The sequence below is a fragment of the Salvelinus namaycush genome, chromosome 29, assembly GCF_016432855.1.
Source record: "Salvelinus namaycush isolate Seneca chromosome 29, SaNama_1.0, whole genome shotgun sequence".
Lineage (NCBI taxonomy): Eukaryota > Metazoa > Chordata > Actinopteri > Salmoniformes > Salmonidae > Salvelinus > Salvelinus namaycush.
This window is the reverse complement of record NC_052335.1, coordinates 31,439,613-31,458,896: the sequence shown is the minus strand read 5'-3', so window position 1 is coordinate 31,458,896 and position 19,284 is coordinate 31,439,613. Positions and strand designations below refer to the sequence as shown.

The window sequence follows — 19,284 nt, the reverse complement described above, 5'->3', positions numbered from 1 at the left end:
CTATATGATTAACAAAATATATATGACTAATAGATAACGTTTACAGATGCTTGGAATCCATGAACAGCCACTCGCCTGTGTCCCTCCAAAGGGATGGGTGGGATGGACTTTGGAGCAGGGACATCAGTACTGTCTGTGACTCCCACCAACCCCTCCGGTCTCTCGGGGTATAAAAACATTGTACTGGGGTTAAGGAATCAGTCTCGACTGAGTACTCTCAAACCTTAAGGAAAGCGCTTCAACGAACCCATCATGGGGGACGCAAAGCTCTGCCTTTTGCTACTTCTGAGCACCCTTGCCTTGGCCTGTAAGTATCTTTCTGACCTTTCCCTGCTTCTGGAAAACGTGGTTGATTAACTGTCTATGGAAAAAGGTTTTTGTAACACTTATCATATGTTTTAATTTGGAGAGGTTTATAGTTTTCAACAGATGCCAAATTGATGTCAAATAAGCCTATTTTGTATGAAATGTTGTATGTATTGAAATGTTAATATATCACATCACAAAGTGGAAGCATCTTACATTACCCTTATCAGGGGTAGGCACCTATATTCAGCCGCAGGCCGATTTTTTGTCAGAGCGGATGGTCAGGAACACAGTTATAATAATTTGTACACTGCAAATTGACCACAACTAAGGCCAAAAAGATATTGTATTTGCAAAATAAGAATACATTTTATATCTTGATTACATTGAGTCACGATCACATCTCTTTTTTGGGGGGGGGGGGGGAATACTTGGGAACAGATTTCCTAAATTTAACACATTTTTCTCTGAATTCCTGTTGATTTTACAGGCTTTTATGACAAAACAAAACAAAACAACAATTTGGGGGGCCAAAAGTAATCCCTCACTGTTGCCGCCCCCTGCCCTATATAACCCTTTCCAACTTTCCTCATCTTCCGCCCCTCTTCCCAATCCCAACATTTTACACCACACATTTAAGAAAGATGTATTACATTCTTTTACAGAAATGTGCATCAAATATTGTACATTTTAAAGGTTAAAGGTGTGGTAGCACCTTGGAATCATCTGCCTTTAAAATTATCAGGCCAATATCTCGTTTAACATTTTTCATAGACTAATAAGCAAGACAGTCGCTAGTCTCATTTTCAAATACACTGTATTTCAAAAGAAACGTACTTATGCATCTTTCCCTTACAGATGCCCAAGACAATGCTGAAGAAGAAAATCCAACATGCTTACGTAAGTGAAAAATCACAAAGGCTTTGTTTTAGCTCTAACAGAAAGCAGGCGATTTATTGCCATCGGACGCACACCCAACAATTACTACCGAGATCAATAAAGAGTCCAATTCTATGTGTTAAGCAGTAGTAGATGAGCTTGTTTGGAATATAATTAACTATCTGTCTTAACTTTGCAATATATTTCTGTCCTCCACCCTAGTGGCAAAAAGGTATAAGAGCCTTCACAAATATGAATACCAATATGAAGCAGAGTCCCTGAATGCCGTGAACGGAGCTTTCAACCTCAGGAATGGACCAAAGGGCTCTTGCAAGGTAAGCCCATCAATATATCAATATTACAGTAACATAAAAGTTATGCTGTGTACATACTGGTGACTCATGAAAAAACTGAATGTCATTGTTTGCAATGAGACAACGACAGAAATTTCTAGCAAATTTGAACGCAAGCTAGCATGTTCTAATCACATAGGGTAGCCCACAAGTTCTCATGCTGTCATGCTGTCCCGTCTCCTATGTTTGCAGAATAAGTAAACATTGTGACCTCTTTGTCTCCCCCTACAGGTCGAGATTGAAGTTCCTCAGTCTTGCAGCTACATCCTGCGCACCACAGGCTGTAGCTTGAGTGAGGTTGTCGATATGGACTCAGAGGGCAACCCTGTGTTCGGACCTGCCCCCGGATCTGATGCCTTCGCTGCTGCCATGGAGAAGTAAGACCCCAAGGCTGTCACACATGCCCTAACCCAACCCTTGTCCCCAATATTTGTTTAAAATTCCTTGTCCTCTCTTCTATTAAGCACATTGTAATTTGGAGTTAACAACTGGTATCCAACCTTTAACCTCTCTGTCCCTGCTCAGACATCCTCTGAAGGTTGTGGTTGAGGGAGTGTACGATGTGAAACTGTACCCTGAGGAGGATGAGTCCGTGACCATCCTGAACATCAAGAGAGGTATCGTCTCTGCCCTTGCCGTGCCCCTGCTGGAAGAGGAGAACAACAAGAAAATGGTATGTTGATCTTCTCAGAAAACACCCTAATCATAACTACACACTTTGTATTACAGTGTAGTTTCAGCGATATGAGCAAGTCATTTCTTATTGAGTACTTTATTACTAATAGTGTGTACCTTATTACTCCATATTATTCAATACAATTGGAAACTACCTGGTAAACAATGGTACATATTGGTGCTTGTTTTAGTGAATCCAAGAAACAAAAAATGTAATTATTGTGTAATAAAGCAATAATAAATGAAAGGGAATGCAGTACTGTTGGCACGCCGACATGATGCACTACAAGGTACAAGACTAGCCAAGAAAATTATGTTCATGGCTCTGCAGAGAGCAATTTGTCACATTCAGTTTTTCAGAAAACATAAATCAGTATTTATATTTATTCAAATATGACAAGGGTCATTGACTTTCCCCTCAGCCCACCATCCACGGCATGTGCAAGACCCACTACATAGTCAACGCCATGGAGGACATCGCTACTGACATCACTCTCAACAGGGACTTGTCCAAATGTGACCACTTCATCCCCCAGAGGGACCACACCAGCCCCCTGGCCCTCATCTCTGGCATGGTAAGACTGGAAAACAGTAAAAGTCGCTGGTTAGATTCTGAAATACACCCTAAATAATTTATTAATACTAATTCACTTTTTAACTCCTTTCCAAAAACCATTCAAAGTAATTATCTTTCTCCGCTCCAGTAGCTGAAATGACAACTAATATTACTCCTTATTCACTTTTTAACTCCTTTACAAAAAAAAACGAAACAATAATAATTTCTCCTCCTACAGCACTATCCTCTTGCTCAGCTGATCAGAAGCTCCCAGACCTGCAACTACAAGTTTGACAATGACAAGAAGCACATGATCTCTGGTGCCTGCACTGAGAACCACATTCTGGTGCCTTTCTCTCACAAGTGTGTAAAACATTATGCCTATAATGTTTTATGAAATACGTACCTGCAATGGTAAGAGATGTTGCATACGTCTTTATCATCTCTTTGGCTTTCCACAGGGGAGAGTATGGAGTTACCAACGTTGGCAAGCAGTTCCTGACTCTGCTGGAGGTTTCCACATACAATGAGAGAGTTTTTGACCACAGTAAGTATCCCTTACATTGCATTCTAATTATGAAGATGATTGAAAAAGGTTTTCACCCGCTCAGTGTCAAAACTGACTTTATCTTCCTGCAGATGTGGCCAACCTCAAGGGTCTGCCAATGGAAGCTGCTGAGGACAAGAGTGTTGTTCAGGACAACGATGCTGCTCTGGCCGTCCTGAGGGAACTGGCCACTCTGTCCAACGGTGAGAGGAGAGCCCACCTCTTCCAGCAGCTTGTGAGCATGGTCCGTGGAATGAAGGCTGAGACCCTGAGCCCTGCTATCCCCGAGGCCCTGAAGGTGTCCGGATCCCTGACCTACCAGGTTCTGGCCCAGTGCGGTACCCCAGAGTGCAGCAGTGCCATCATGCAGATCCTCAGGACCTTTGACAACTCTGCCTTTGAGGTTGATGCCGTTGTGTTTGCCTTGGGACTGGTCCCCAACCCCTCTGCCCTCCTGGTCAACGACATGCTGGCTATGGCACGGTACAAGCAGAGCAAGCCTATCCTGTATGCCCTGAGCAATGTTGTCAAGAGGTAAACAGACATTTTAAAGCAACATATTTTCTAAATGGAACTGAGCAGATGCAGACAATGAAATTCTGACATTGTGTTCCTCATCAGGTTCTACAAGGCCGAGGGCAAAGTGACCCCTGAGATTAAGGCTGTGGCTGAGTTTGCTGTTGCCCAGCTGGGTGACTGCACCGGTGACAAGGAGCAGAATTTCCTGGCCCTGAGGGTGAATGTTCCATCGCTCTCCTTAGCTTTCTCAGATTTACTCACACAGCAAGCAACAATTTGAATCAGAATAATTCATGTCTGCTTCTTTCTGCTCCCCAGGTTATTGGTAACATGGCTGCAGCCATGGGAGCCGCCAGTCCTGCCCTGAAGTCTGCTGTGATCCAGTGTGTAAACGAGCCCGCCGCTTCCCTGGAAGTCCAACAGGCTGCCATTCAGGCATTCAGACAGACCCCTGTCCCTGAGGAGGTAACTCACTCTTTTCCTATTAGCTTCAAAAATATTTATATGGAAACCATCAACTCTTCGTTCACTGCAGAACTGTTATACACATTCTCCTGTTTACAGGGCAGAGAGGTGCTCATGCAAGTTCTTTTGAGTGGTGCTAGCCCCCTGCAGAAGCGCGTTGCTGCCTACCTGGTGCTGATGAAGGACCCTCAGCCTGCTGAACTGGCTCAGCTGGCCGCCGCTCTGCCCATCGAAGAAGACCAGCAGGCCAAGAACTTTGTCATCTCCCACCTGACTAATATACTGGCATCCACAGCAGCTGAGACCCAGGAGTACGTGAGAGATATCTGCAGTATTTACTGCCGAAGCTAACAGAAATATTCTGTTCGGTTGTTCCCTCCTCATCATAGGTTTGAACATATAATAAATTATTCCTTCCATTAAAGGCTGAGACAGAAGATTCTTGATGCCCTGCAGGACAATGAGGTTGGAACTGTCATGGATCCCACCAAGTTTTCCCGCAACTACATGATCGGATCTGTGCAAGGAAATATGCTCTTCGAGGGCACCAGCTATCTGCCCAAGGAAGTCATGCTGGAGATGACCCTGAAGGCCTTCGGCTACAATGTTGACATGGTGGAGGTAAAAAATACTATTTAAGTTGTTTCCCTAAAATTATTATAGGGATGATGTTTTTTTGCAGAATATACACTTATTTTTCTATCAGTCTCATGGTAAACATTCTCTTCACTTGTAAGGTTGGCATGGAAGGCAAAGGACTTGAGCCAACTGTTGAGGCTTTGTTCGGAGAGAACGGATTCTTCCCTGACACAGTTCTAAAGACCGTCTACTTCGTTTCTGACAAGATGCCTCTGCAGGTTAGTGAGCTCATGAAGAGGATGATGCCCGCTCTGAAGAAAGACAGAATGAAGAGACAGGTATTCAAAACCATACTATGTTCTTCCTCTTTCCTTACCAAACATTTTAATTTGTGTGATTTTAATCCTAGTTATTTAATTGTAGCATGAGCTAACTGCCTCTTTCCTTGAAAAAAATATTCTGTAGGCTTCCCAGAACATCGTGAGAGAAATTGGCCGTAACCTCAACAAACTGGTCAGGAATCTGAAGGCTCAGGAGTCCCCTGAGGCTATGATTTACCTGAGACTGCTGGGAAATGAACTTGGATACCTGAAGACCAATGAGATGGAGAAGATGGCCTACTCTGCTGGTCTGATGATTGACAACGTACTCAAGATGTTCCCCACAGATGTATGTACAAAATACATTAAAGTGCAACACTATCAATTCACATAGACATTAATGATAGTTTTTGAATCTATAGGTTAATCAATCAATCAATCAATCAAATGTATTTATAAAGCCCTTTTTACATCAGCCAATGTCACAAAGTGCTGTACAGAAACCCAGCCTAAAACCCCAAACAGCAAGCCATGCAGATGCAAATATCACTGTCAAAATACTTCTGGAGCTCACCGTATATAAGGGGAACATAGTGGAATCAAAGTAGCAAAACAAACTAGTCTTTAACATTGTGTACAGTCCTCAAACACTGTGGGAGTTGAAAACCAGAAAAATCCCTTGCTTTCATGCCAAGAGTGTTTAATAATTTCCTAATCTGTCAGACTAACCAGTGACGTTATCAATAACAACACAAGGTAAGAGAAGACAGCTTCATCAAGTTTGACTCTCAACCAGGGAGGGAGTGTCTCTACTTTAAGTCTGGAGTCTAGTGCAGTCAGAATAGAACAGTGCTGGTCATAAGGAGGGGTGAAAATGTGAGGGGTGAGGAGGGTTGAGAATTAATCTCACAAGAATGATATTTAATTATCAAAAATGTAAACTACCCTAACTCTGAAATCTACAGTTGAAGTCGGAAGTTTACATACACTTAGGTTGGAGTCATTAAAACTCGTTTTTCAACAACTCCACAAATTTCTTGTTAACAAACTATAGTTTTGGCAAGTCGGTTAGGACATCTACTTTGTGCATGACACAAGTAATTTTTCCAACAATTGTTTACAGACAGATTATTTCACTTATAATTCACTGTATCACAATTCCAGTGGGTCAGAAGTTTACATACACTAAGTTGACTGTGCCTTTAAACAGCTTGGAAAATTCCCCAAAAATGATATTATGGCTTTAGAAGCTTCTGATAGGCTAATTGACATCATTTGAGTCAATTGGAGGTGTACATGTGGATGTATTTCAAAGCCTACCTTCAAACTCAGTGCCTCTTTGCTTGACATCATGGGAAAATCAAAAGAAATCAGCCAACGCCTAAGATTTTTTTTTTGTAGACCTCAACAAGTCTGGTTCATCCTTGGGAGCAATTTCCAAATGCCTGAAGGTACCACGTTCATCTGTACAAACAATAGTAACACACAATAGTACGCAAGTATAAACACCATGGGACCACGCAGCCGTCATTCCGCTCAGGAAAGACGCGTTCTGTCTCCTAGAGATGAAGGTACTTTGGTGCGAAAAGTGCAAATCAATCCCAGAACAACAGCAAAGGACCCTGTGAAGATGCTGGAGGAAACAGGTACAAACGTATCTATATCCACAGTAAAACGAGTCCTATATCGACATAACCTGAAAGGCAGCTCAGCAAGGAAGAAGCCACTGCTCCAAAACCGCCATTAAAAAAGCCAGACTACGGTTTGCAACTGCACATGGGGACAAAGATCGTACTTTTTGGAGAAATGTTCTCTGGTCTGATGAAACAAAAATAGAACTGTTTGGCCATAATGACCATCGTTATGTTTGGAGGAAAAAGGGTGAGGCTTGCAAGCTGAAGAACACCATCCCAACCGGAGCACGGGGGTGGCAGCATCATGTTGTGGGGTTGCTTTGCTGCAGGAGGAACTGGTGCACTTCAGAAAATAGATGGGATCATGAGGTAGGAAAATTATGTGCATATATTGAAGCAGCATCTCAAGACATCAGTCAGGAAGTTAAAGCTTGGTCGCAAATGGGTCTTCCAAATGGACAATAACCCCAAGCATACTTCCAAAGTTGTGGCAAAATAGCTTAAGGACAACAAAGTCAACGTATTGGAGTGGCCATCACAAAGCCCTGACCTCAATCCTATAGAACGGAAAAAGTGTGTGCGAGCAAGGAGGCCTACTAACCTGACTCAGTTACACCAGCTCTGTCAGGAGGAATGGGCCAAAATTCACCCAACGTATTGTGGGAAGCTTGTGGAAGGCTACCCAAAACGTTTGACCCAAGTTGATCAATTTAAAGGAAATGCTACCAAATACTAATTGAGTGTATGTAAACTTCTAACCCACTGGTAATGTGAATAAATAAATAAAAGCTGAAATAAATAATTCTCTCTACTATTATTCTGACATTTCAAATTCTTAAAATAAACTGGTGATCCTAACTGACCTAATACAGGGAATTTTTACTAGGATTAAATGTCAGGAATTGTGAAGAACTGAGTTTAAATGTATTTGGCTAAGGTGTATGTCAACTTCCGACTTCAACTGTACATGTTCCACAGCTGATGAAGGGACTGATGACCAACGCTGACAATGAAGTCTTCGCCCATTACATCTTCATGGATAACGAATTCTTCCTGCCAACTGCCACTGGTGTACCACTGAAGATTGCCCTGTCTGGTACCTTCACCCCTGGCATCAAGGGAGGACTGCACATTACACCCGACATGGTAAACTTTTATATTTATTTTCACTGATCTGTTTTCTATTTGTAGTAACCCTAATACATGTGAAGTCCGTCAGTCTTTTTGCATATCTATATAATATACTTGGACTGATCCCTTTCCCACAGAGCGAGGTCTCCTTCATGCCCTCCGCTGGAATTGAGTTTGTGGCCCGGGTTGGTTCCCACATTCCTGAGTACCTTCTCTCTGGCTTGGAGATGCACACCAGCCTATACCATGAGAGTGGGCTCAGCGCTAAGATCGTCATGGCCGACAACCAGGTCAAGCTGACCATCCCTGCTCCTCAGGGTCCTGCCAAGCTCATCAGCATCACGTAAGTGTCAGAGTATCATTCAGATAACACTTGATGACCAATATTTATCAGAGCCTAAACATTTCCTTTCCGCGACCCCTATTATAGCAACAAGCTGTTCGAAGTGACCTCTGCTGGAGTGAAACCCATCCCGTCTCTGGTAGAGGACAGAATTGATGTGTCTGAGTGCACTCCATTCTTAGCTGGTATGAAGTACTGCACCACCCTTCAGTACTCTGATGCTAGCTCCCATGACACTGCACCCTACTTCCCCTTTACCGGAGATAGCAAGTAAGTACTAGTTCTATGCAAATACATTTTAACATGCTCCATTTATGTTTTCCTATTTTCAGGTAGAAATTGATCTTAGACATAACTTTTGGAAATGAAACATTTATTTAGGCTTGCTGTGGAGCTCCACCCCACTGGTGAGGTCACTGAATACACGGCCACCATCGGCTACGAACTCCTCAGGGAGGGAGAAGAAGGTCGTCAGAAAGTTGACACTGTAAAGATGGTCCTGAAGGCAGAAGGTATGCTAAGTTACAAAAGCCCTCTTTTAGAGTAACACAGTCCTTCCATTTCTACCGTACAACCTTTTCCTTGGTGACTAACTAATTCAGTTTATCCTGGACACAGGTGCTGACCCCACTGAGGCCACAGCCACTGTGAAGTACAACAGGAAGAAGAATGTCCTCACCACCGACATCCAGATCCCTGACTTTGACTTGGAGGCTGGAATCAGACTGGGCGTTGTGGATGGCAACACCAAGGGCAAAGGAATACACTCCATCTCCATTGACCTCATCAACAAGAACATCCCTCAGCTGTCCCTGGTTGGCCGCGCTAAGTAAGCTGACAATGCTGCCCCACAAAGTACTTCCCTGTTTTGGTTTCTTCTGTTTTCCCTTTCTTCCAAATTCCAACTGACTCATGGTTTTCTATGCAGAATTGAGGCCATGAAGGATGCTATGCTGCAGGTGCAGCTGCTTGTCCCTTCAATCAAGGCTGACGCCACAGTTACAGCCAACGTGAAGCGTGGTGAGGAACTGGAACTTGAGCTTGAGAGTGACATCAAGCTCCCAGAGACCACCTCAGTGCAAAAGATCACCCTAAAATATGGTATGCAGGCTTTCAATATCGACCAACCTTTGTACGATAAATTGTTTTGCTTATTGATCAATTTTAACTGTACGTTTCTGAGAGCTTTGCCAGGCTTTAAATGTCAAGTATCCATGGGAAAGTCATTAAAATGTAATTTAATTTACAATGAATTTCTCCTACTTTGTAGATGACGAGAAGATTGTGGCTGAGGTCAAGTCTGACATGAACTCTGAGATCCAGAACATCCTCCCTCACGAGGCAATCCAGAAGATGGTCAGTGATGTTCTTGATCAGCAGGTGGGCCAGACCGACATGAAGGTCCGTCACATCCTCACCAAGTCTGTGGAGGTAATACTTTTAAAAAAAATACTTTTATCGTCTGATCACTATTTTGTCTACTCTGAACTTAATATATGACTATATATTTATATTACAGGCAACCAACAACTACCTGGAGAAATATGCTGCTGATATCCCGTACATGCAGAACCTGAGAGTCCCTGGGATGCCGGAGATGACTCTGCCTGAGAAACTGTTCCTGAATGCGTAAGTTACATCAATCAACTACCATAAGAATAATTTTCTATCAATACAATAACTGATTTTTTGGGATTCCATGATTAATTAATGATTAAATATAATTTTCTTAAACAGCGAGGCCACAGCTGCTTACCACTTCAACAATGAGCGTATCTTCATCGCCATTCCCCTGCCTCTTGGTGGAAAATCATCTGAGGAGCTGAACTTCCCAGCTGCACTGACCACACCACACCTGGCTCTGCCCCTGCTTGGCTTGGACATTGCATCCATGGAGATCCCCATCCCTGAGCTTTTCATCCCAGAGACCCTTGATGTGTTTGTGCCCCTCTTCGGAAAAGCTCAGCTGTCCACAAAAGTGAAGAGCAACTTCTACAACTTGGAGGGCTCAGTGTCTGCTGGCAAAGATGCCGTTGAGACACCAAGCTATTCTGCCAAGTTTGATGTGACAGGCAGCTGCTCAATGGAACTCCTGTGCATCAAGATTGAAGGTAGTGCTCCACCTCCAGACATTTTCTAATGTCTTTGTAAATAATAGAGAATTACACCATCTGGAACATGTTTAGTTGTGCAATAATCAATAATTGTTCCTTCTGTGTTGTAAATAGGATCTGGATTGCTTGCCACCACTCCTGCTGATTCCATCAAGGCCCATGTGAAGACCTCCGTGAGCCACAAGCTCATTGATGCCAGCATTAGCATAAGGGAAGTTGGCACTGTTACAGACAACAAGATCAATGTGAAATCCAGCAGCAAAATCGAAGCAACAAGCCCCATGGGTCTGAGTGTAAATCTAGAGCACACCGGCCAAGTTGGCTTCAATACTGAAGTGTCAATATTCACTCCAACACTGAAGATCTCTGGTGATAGCAACTTGGAGGGAACAGTCAAAGCAGGACATGTCTATGGCACCACAATCACCACCCAGTCTTTTACCATCTTCCCATTCAGACCAGAGGCAAAGATTGATTCTTCCCTGAAAATTGATTCAACAATTCTTAAGGCCCAGAACACCATTGTTGCATCCTTTGCCAATGGCGAGCTGTCTGTTGTGTCTAACACGAATGCATTCGAAGACATCCTGACCCATGCTGCTGAACTTGCCTTCAAGGATAACCAGCTGTCTCTGAAATGTGACACCAATGCCCTTGCCCTTGGCATGAAGATCCACAACCAGGTTGAGGGTTCTGTTGGCTCTGGAGCAGTCACAATCAAGATGGAGTCCAACACTGAATACTCAACGAATCGCATATACTCTCTTCACACTGGCTCCCTGGATGTCAGTGGCCTGGCTGTAAACAGTGATGTCACTGTAAAGCTGCTTGAGAACAAAGCTGTACACAAAGCTACCCTGACAATGAACAAGGATGGCCTGGCCACAAGCGGAACAACCACCCTGCAGGGCCCGTTCACCATGGAGAACACCTTCAACGGTGGAATTGATGCCTCCAAGGCTACTCTGTCCATTGAGACCAAGAGTGCATTGAATGACATGAAGGTTGAGAATGCCAACTCACTGACCATCACTCTCTCCAGCCTTGCCTTCACCTCAAAGGCTGAGGCCATTGTCAGCGAGAGCACTTCCTATACACATGACATCACCATTGACCTGCAGGACTACACTGCCTCTGTAAATGTGAACAATGACCTGAAACTGCTGGGAGCCAACCTATTCAACGAGGCTCAGCTGAAGGCAGTGATCTACAAAATTGACTTTACTGGAAGCATGAAGGCGGCCTATGGTGAGGAAGAGCTCAAACACACCTATGAGATCAACTATGCAGACTTGACCACTAATGCTAAGTGCAGCACTACTGGAAATCTCCTCGGTGCTCACATGAGCCACAACACTGAGCTTGAAATTATTGGCCTTGCTGCAAGGATCCAAAATGATGCTCGCTTCAACTCCCAGCCGTTCCGATTCGACAACACCATCCGTGCCAGCATTATTCCCTTCGACTTCAATCTTGACGCCATCTTCAATGCTGATGGTGACCTGACCTTGTATGGCAAGCAGAGCGCTCAGCTCTATGGAAAGTTCCTCCTTAAAGCACAGCCCCTGGCTTTTGCCAGCTCTCATGAATGCAGAGCTTCTGTCACCCAGCAGCTGGACAATGGCTTCTACCTGGAGACCACACTGGACAACAAGATGGACACACTTTTGACTCCCCAGGAGCAGAAAGCCACACTCAGGGTGAAGTCCAAGGTGAACAACCATGCCCTCAATCAGGAAGTGAGTGCCTACAACAATGATGAAAGGCTTGGACTGGAGCTGTCTGCAACCCTCCTCACCGGCCTCCTGAACACAGCTGCCAGTGAAGACCAGGAATTCACAATCTCTGGTTTCCTGAAGTATGATAAGAACACTGACAGTCACTTGATTAACCTGCCCTTCCTTGAAAGTTTGCCTGCAATCCTGGAAAACATCAAGATCACTATTGTGAGCATGGCAGAGAAACTGCAGAATTACATTAACAGTGAAGAGATCAAGGCTAAGCTTGAGGCTCTGCCCCAGCATGTGAGTGACTTTGTTACCAAACTGAATCTTGAAGGCAAGGCTGTCCAGCTCAAACAGGACCTGATTACCCTCACCCAGGTGTATGCCATCTCTCTGGAAGACCTAGAGGCCTTTCTGGTGAACCTCAAGACAGCTTTTGAAAACCTGCTGATTGATCTGTCATCCCGCATTCAGGGAATTGTTGATGTTACCAAGGATATGATTGTGAATGGCATCCTGTCTGAAACTGTCATCCAGAGGCTCAACCAGGAGCTGAATGCCATCAACAAGGAGTATCAATTAACTACAATGATCATAGCTGTCATTGATGCCATTGAAGAGCTGATCAAGCAGATTGACATGCAGAAACTGAAGGACAGCAGCATTGCACTCCTGCACGACATTGATGCCCAGTTTGAAATCAAGGCTAAAATTGAAAACGCAGTGAGTGAATTGAAGCAGTTCATTGAGAACTTTGACAGAACCCAATTTGTTGAGGATCTGAGGAACTACATTACCTCCCTCAACTTGGAAGCTTATGTTGAGCAGCTGATAGATCAGTTTCAGCAAGATTGGCAAAGATTCAGCAAGGCTATTGAGCCTGTCAAGGCAGTGATTCAGGATTTCGACATCTTTGGTAAGTTGAATGCTTTCCATGCCAAGTTGACAGAACTGATTGTCAAATATGATGTTGACAAGAAGGTTGAAGCAGTCCTGGAGAAGGTTGTGGACCTCATTAAGCAGTTTAAAATTGGTGAAACAATTCAGGTCCTTGTTAACAAGCTGACGGCCATCGATATCCCAGGGAAGGTAATGCAGATGCTGGAAGAAGCCATCAACTACTTGAAAGCTACTGAGATCAAACAGGTGATTGACCAGCTGAACGAGTATCTCGACTGTGTTGTCCAGAAGCTGAGGTCATTTGATTACAATGCCTATGTGGATGAAGTCAACCAGATGATTGCTGAATACACCGCTCATGTAAACGAGCTGATCAAAGCACTTGAGATCCCACAGAAACTTCAGGCTTCAAGAGAGTTTGTCAACTTTGTTGTGTCATCTGCACTTAACTACATTGAACATCTGAGGAAAATCAAGGTTGCAGACATGATCAAAACAGTGAAGGACATAGCTGACCATGCCATCCTTAATGACCTTAAGGCAATTTCTGAGAGGCTAAAGCAGAGAATCACCGATATGGACCTTAGAAATTATATCATCTCATACCTGCAGCAGGTGAGCGAACACTACACCAAGGTCATCACTGTCATAAATGAGGTGTTTGGCAATGTGATTGAGGTGATCCAGAAGTTTGCTGGTGAACAACAAATTGTCAGCGAGGTCAAGCAGATAATTGAGGGTGTTGTTACTGGACTGAAGACAGCTGAGCTGGACTTTCCTTCATTCACCATCCCTCTCACTGACCTGGTCATGCCCTCCATGAAGGTCAGCCTGGAGAAGCTTCAGGAGATTGAAATTCCAACACAGCTGGATATCCCTGAGTTCACTATCCTGGGTTTCCACACAGTGCCAGCCACCACCGTTTCCTTTGACGATATCAAGCAGAAGGTCACAGAGCTCATCGACTTCATTGTCAACTTTGAGATCCAGATGCTTGATTTGGATGCTTTCTTCGGAGACCTGACCATGAGCTACCTGCCAACCCTACCTGACATTACTCTCCCAGAGATCACATTCCCAGAGTTCTCCTTCCCTGCCCTCCCTAAGATGGCCGCAGAGAAGCTCCTAGAGATTCCAACTCTCCAGATCCCTGAGATCAAGCTCCCTGCCATTCCCAGTGAGATCAGTGTCCCTTGCTTTGGCAAGCTCTATGGTAAGATCAGTGTCATCACCCCAGTCTACAGCATCAGGAGCTCTGCTGAGCTCTGGAACAACACTGAAAATGAGATGACTCCTCAGTTCACTGCTCTCCTGGCCACCCAGGCCACATCACCCAGTATTGAGATCCTCAATTTCAACCTGAACTCCAGTGTTCGTGTTGCCATCCCCAAAATGAGACGCATGATTGTTGCAGAGACCCTTACGTTCATTCACAATGCACTTGCAGTTGAACATCAGGCATCAGTGATCATCTACGGATTCTCATCCCAGGCCTCAGCTAAGACCACAGTCAAGGCAACCACTGCACACTACACGGCTGACATTATCAATAATGCATTCTTTGCTATGGAGGGTGGAATATCTGCCTCTGTGGACACCACCTACAACCACCAGATAAATATCCCAATCCTTGGCTTCACCAATGGAGCCTCTGTGACCCAAAAGGTTGTTGCCCGCCTGGAGGACACAACAATCACTCTGACCGTTGGAAATGATGGTGCTATGAAGTTCAACTTTCACGAGGGCACACACAAGTGTGACCTTCACTTCGCCATCAGTCCCAGCACTGCTAAGCTGACAATCTCCGCTGACACCGACACTGTCCTTCTGAAGATGAAGCAGACCGTGAACGCTGATGCAGTCATGTACCGTCACATCACATTTGATGCCCGGTTTGAAGCAGAAGGCCCAGAGGTCAAGAACAGCCTTCTGGTGGTATCTGGAAATGCTGACTATGGATATTTGAAAATCGAACTGAAGGCAAACCATGACACAGAGCTTGTTGGAGATCTCAGTGGAATCGTGTCCAACTCACTCAACATTGTGATTAATCCAAGTGAGGTTGTCTTTGACTTCCAGAACAAGGGAAACACCAAGCTTCGCTTCAACGAGGCACTGGTGGCCAAGATTGATCTCCAGAATGACTACTCTGCCATCATCAAGCCTGAAACTCAACAGATCAACACTGTGGCTCTTGCCCGTTTCAACCAGTACAAATCCTCCTACAACTTCACTATTGACAACAACGAAAAGGAGGCTGGCATCTTTGCTACCATGAATGGTGAGGCAAATCTTGAATTCCTGACAAACCCCATCAGCATCCCAGAGATTGATCTGCCCTTCATTAACATGCACATTCCAGCCATCAGCGATCTAAACCTGTATGAGCATACTGGCTTGAAGAACATCTTGACCACCACAGAGCAGTCTCTTGATGTTGATTCCAAGATCCTGTACCAGAAGAGTCAGTTTTACTCTCTGGGCAACCTGATCACCGAACTCTCCCTGAAGTCACCCATCTTCAATCTGAATGCCAATGCCGGACTTTACGCTGAGGACGACGTTGTGTTCCGTCTCGGAGCTACCACAGCCTCCGTATTTGAAGCTCTTAAGGTCAAGCTTGATGGCACCAGCAGCCTGACCACTAAAAGAGGACTTAAGCTGGCCACATCCCTGTCTCTGGAGAACCCCCACATTGAGGGAAACCATGACAGCACAATCAGCCTGAACACTGACAACCTGGAAGCTGCGGTGTCTGTGGCTACCATTGCAAAGATTGCTCTGCCCATCTTGAACCTTGAAGCCAACCAGCAACTTGTTGCAGACACCAAGACCAAGCCAAATGCTGCCTCTACATTGAAGCTGAAAGGTGATTTCAACCTTCCCCTTATCAAAACAATTGGCAAGGTAGAGGCTGACCACAGCCTGAAGCTAGAGGGAACCCTTGAGTACATCTCCGTGGAGTCATCCATCAAGGGCAACATTGATGCCAAAATCCTGGAATACAATGCTGTTTTGGGAGCTCTGGACAATGAAGCTAACATCTACCTGAATGATGATGGCCTACGCTCCACCTCAAAGGTCACTGCCAATGCTAAACTCAGCAACGGTGACACAATTGTCCTGGAGATGGATGTGGACGAGAACCTGGCTGTTGAGGCATCCGTGAGCCGTGTGTATGCAGTGCTGAAATTTGTGACCAACAACAAGGCCAATGTGATTACCTTCAACACCAAGGGAAAGCATGTAGCCCAGGCTACCATTGACTTTGCACCATTGACATCACTGACTGCTGATGTTGAGATTGACATGTCTCAGCCAAGCAACATGGGTGACATTTCCTTCTTTGAGAAGACTGCTGTCGAGCTGACAGGTACCAAGCAGAAAATCTCTACCACCGCCAAGATTGCCACTCCTGTGTACACCACAGATATGGCAGCTGAGTTGGAGGGTGATTCCCCTGTCTTCAAAGCCACACTCAAGTCATCTGCTACCTCTGCCATTGTTCTCATGGATTATGACGTGGATGGTAAATTTATTTGAAATTTGCATTATTTTTAAGTAATAGATGAAAAACTAATCATATTGTCACCGATCTTTTACTGTAAATTGTTATTCAAATGATTTGTAACTCTAACTACTTTCAACAGCTTCCATCAAAGCAAATGTTGAGAATGAAGCCCTGGGCTTGACTGGCAAGATGATCCTGACCCATGCTGACCTGACCATGGACATTCTGAATGTGATTACACACTCTATGAGGTAATAGTTTCTTTTTAACAGACCCCTTCTCAATGTATAATACCCATTGGGACATTATTTAGTCTCACAGTGTTAATCAAAATAACAGACATTATGTAGATTTGAAGATATTTCAATATCAGTTAACACAGTTGGTTTAATTTGATTTGTGAATACCAGGAAGAAACGCCAAGATGAGGGAAGGTAAATATTGTAAAAAGTATCTTAACTTCCTTATCTCTATGTCTGAGATAAAACAAAGGCTGAGCGTTACTTTTAGAACTACCTTAACCACACAAGTATAAATGAAGATGGCAACTGATTATGCTTGTCATGTTTTTCTTCAACTACTTAGTGTCTCCCGCCACACCCTGAATGTGGACATCATCAGCCCAACCTTCACTGATGCGAACTTCCGCTACGCTGCCCGCAGAGATGGCGTCAGTGCTTCCATCTCTACTCCATCCACTGGGTTATTGGGTCTTGAATTCCAGGGCAGGAAACCATCTGAGCTGAGCGCTAGACTCTACAGCCGTTATGCTGTGAGTGTCTTTCATATTTTAAAATATTTATTGTGCGCCTATTTACACGTCAGATACATGTCACCCTATTGTTAAAGTATTTTGAAATTGTTATTTACTCTTATGTTTTTCCTATATCCAACAGTCTGCCCCAGAGGATGATGTTGACATCTTGGTCATCAGAGTTACTACCAATGATGCCGATAATCTAAAACTACAGGTTGCCAACAACAAGGAGGCCCTCCACGACATGCTCCTGGGCCTGAAGGAGAGACTCCCTGCCATCACATCCACCCTGGAGAACTTCGTAGACAGGTTCGAGATCTACACGCTCATCCTAACTTCAGGCGAACACATTGACGAAGCCTTCAATGCTGTCTGCCACCATGTTCTCCAGCTGTCAATCTTCTTCAGGGACACTGTTGCCCAGTATAATAAAACCATCCAGGTCTTCCTGGATGCTGCCATTGAGTTCCTGAAGGAGACTCAGTTGAAGCTGCCTGGCTATGAGGAGATAACCACCCTGCCTGTGCTGCTCCTCAAACAGCTGACCAGCGCCATTGCCTCCATTCTTGAGCAGGCCATCCAGATGATCATTGACAACGTGGAGTCATGGAGATAAGCATGTCTGTGGTGAACCAGCTCAATCTCGCCATCACTGGTCTTCTGCAGCAGGCTTCTGATGAGGCTTTCGTGAAAGTTAGTGGAAGGCTTGAGAACGACCTTCCACCAGTGAGATACCCACAGACTAAACCCTGAGTATATTAAACACTGCCATCTGTTAAACACATATGCTCGCTTGGGAGGGAAAAAATTGACACTTAGCCCAATAAGTGTTTCAGCATGTATTTATAGCAGTCAAGTTAACATGTACAACTTGATAAAAATATGTTGTATTATTATTTTGTGTAAATGACTACTGATGTACCAACATGGAAATGCAATACTTTGTTGTGTTCTACTTCCCTTGTCTATCCTATTCAAGATGTAAAGAGTGAAGTGTATCAATAAAGTCTATTATAAACTGGGTGGTTCGAGCCCTGAATGCTGATTGGCTGACGAGTATGACAAAACATTTATTTGAACTGCTCTAATTACGTTGGTAACCAGTTTATAATAGCAATAAGGCACCTCTGGGGTTTGTGGTATATGGCCAATATATCCAGGCACTCTGCGTTGCGTCGTGTTTAAGAACAGCCCTTAGCCGTGGTATATTGGCCATATACCACACCCCCTCTGGCCTTATTCCTTAATTATACCATACAGCATTAATTATTTTTAAGCATTGGGTAAAACATTATAAACCTCACTTTGTGGTATTTTGTATATTTTAGGCTTTCAAGTATGTGTTTAAACGCAGATGTTGCTCATCATGTTTGATTGCATTGACACACATTAGCTATATGTGGTCACTGTGTGTTTGTGTATGCTCTGTTGAAGGTCTTGAGACCGAAAGCTAATTAAATTAAATTTGTGCATTGATTCTGAGTGTGCGGAGACTTTATTCCATTACGGTATTGCTCTTCATCTCCTGCACCTTAAGTACAGTCGGGTGTGTGACAGATCCTCCTAAGTTACTTCAATAGCAAAAAATAGGCAATCTTTTCTGAAACTTAGAGGGTGCCATTCTATGAGCATGGGACTTAAGTGAGATGCAACTTTGTTGCAAATTCATTCACTGAACTTCTCAACTGTCAAAACAATAACACGTTCTATACTCTTAAAGTCTCAAACTTTCAACAGAGAAACATTGCTTTAAAACAAACAATTTGTTAATGGTCTAGTTTAAGAAATATTCAAATCAAAGTTAAGCTTATGTACACTACAGTTCAAAAGTTTGGGGTCACTTAGAAATGTCCTTGTTTTTGAAAGAAAAGCTACTTTTTTGTCCATTAATATAACATCAAATTGATCAGAAATACAGGGTACACATTGTTAATGTTGTAAATGACTATTGTAGCTGGAAACGGAAGATTT

At 43.9% G+C, this 19,284-nt stretch overlaps 1 protein-coding gene across 2 annotated transcripts; it reads left to right on the top strand.

The window, feature by feature from the left end:
* Nucleotides 1-237: 237 nt before the first annotated feature.
* Nucleotides 238-18,789, top strand: LOC120024421 (apolipoprotein B-100-like). Of its 2 annotated transcripts, XM_038968661.1 has the most exons (29): nucleotides 238-307; nucleotides 1,165-1,206; nucleotides 1,408-1,520; nucleotides 1,770-1,915; nucleotides 2,064-2,211; nucleotides 2,636-2,788; nucleotides 3,008-3,132; nucleotides 3,231-3,316; nucleotides 3,409-3,850; nucleotides 3,938-4,052; nucleotides 4,154-4,300; nucleotides 4,400-4,611; nucleotides 4,726-4,921; nucleotides 5,038-5,217; nucleotides 5,345-5,548; nucleotides 7,812-7,979; nucleotides 8,102-8,307; nucleotides 8,395-8,577; nucleotides 8,689-8,819; nucleotides 8,926-9,136; nucleotides 9,236-9,408; nucleotides 9,578-9,738; nucleotides 9,827-9,936; nucleotides 10,045-10,418; nucleotides 10,536-16,574; nucleotides 16,696-16,807; nucleotides 16,967-16,990; nucleotides 17,142-17,328; nucleotides 17,453-18,789. In XM_038968661.1, exons 1-29 carry the CDS (start codon nucleotides 253-255, stop codon nucleotides 17,927-17,929), a joined length of 10,920 nt encoding a protein of 3,639 aa, XP_038824589.1. In that variant the 5' UTR covers nucleotides 238-252; the 3' UTR covers nucleotides 17,930-18,789. The 2 variants fall into 2 exon arrangements, with proteins under 2 accessions (XP_038824589.1, XP_038824590.1); XM_038968662.1 differs by lacking the exon at nucleotides 16,967-16,990.
* The last annotated feature ends 495 nt before the right edge of the window (nucleotides 18,790-19,284 follow it).

Bases quoted from the DNA above. Each gene is read 5' to 3' on its own strand.
- LOC120024421 (XM_038968661.1), top strand. From the start codon at position 253: ATGGGGGACGCAAAGCTCTGCCTTTTGCTACTTCTGAGCACCCTTGCC. The intron at 4,053-4,153 runs GTGAATGTTCCA...TCTGCTCCCCAG, and splicing joins AGAATTTCCTGGCCCTGAGG to GTTATTGGTAACATGGCTGC. The intron at 17,329-17,452 runs GTGAGTGTCTTT...TATATCCAACAG, and splicing joins GACTCTACAGCCGTTATGCT to TCTGCCCCAGAGGATGATGT.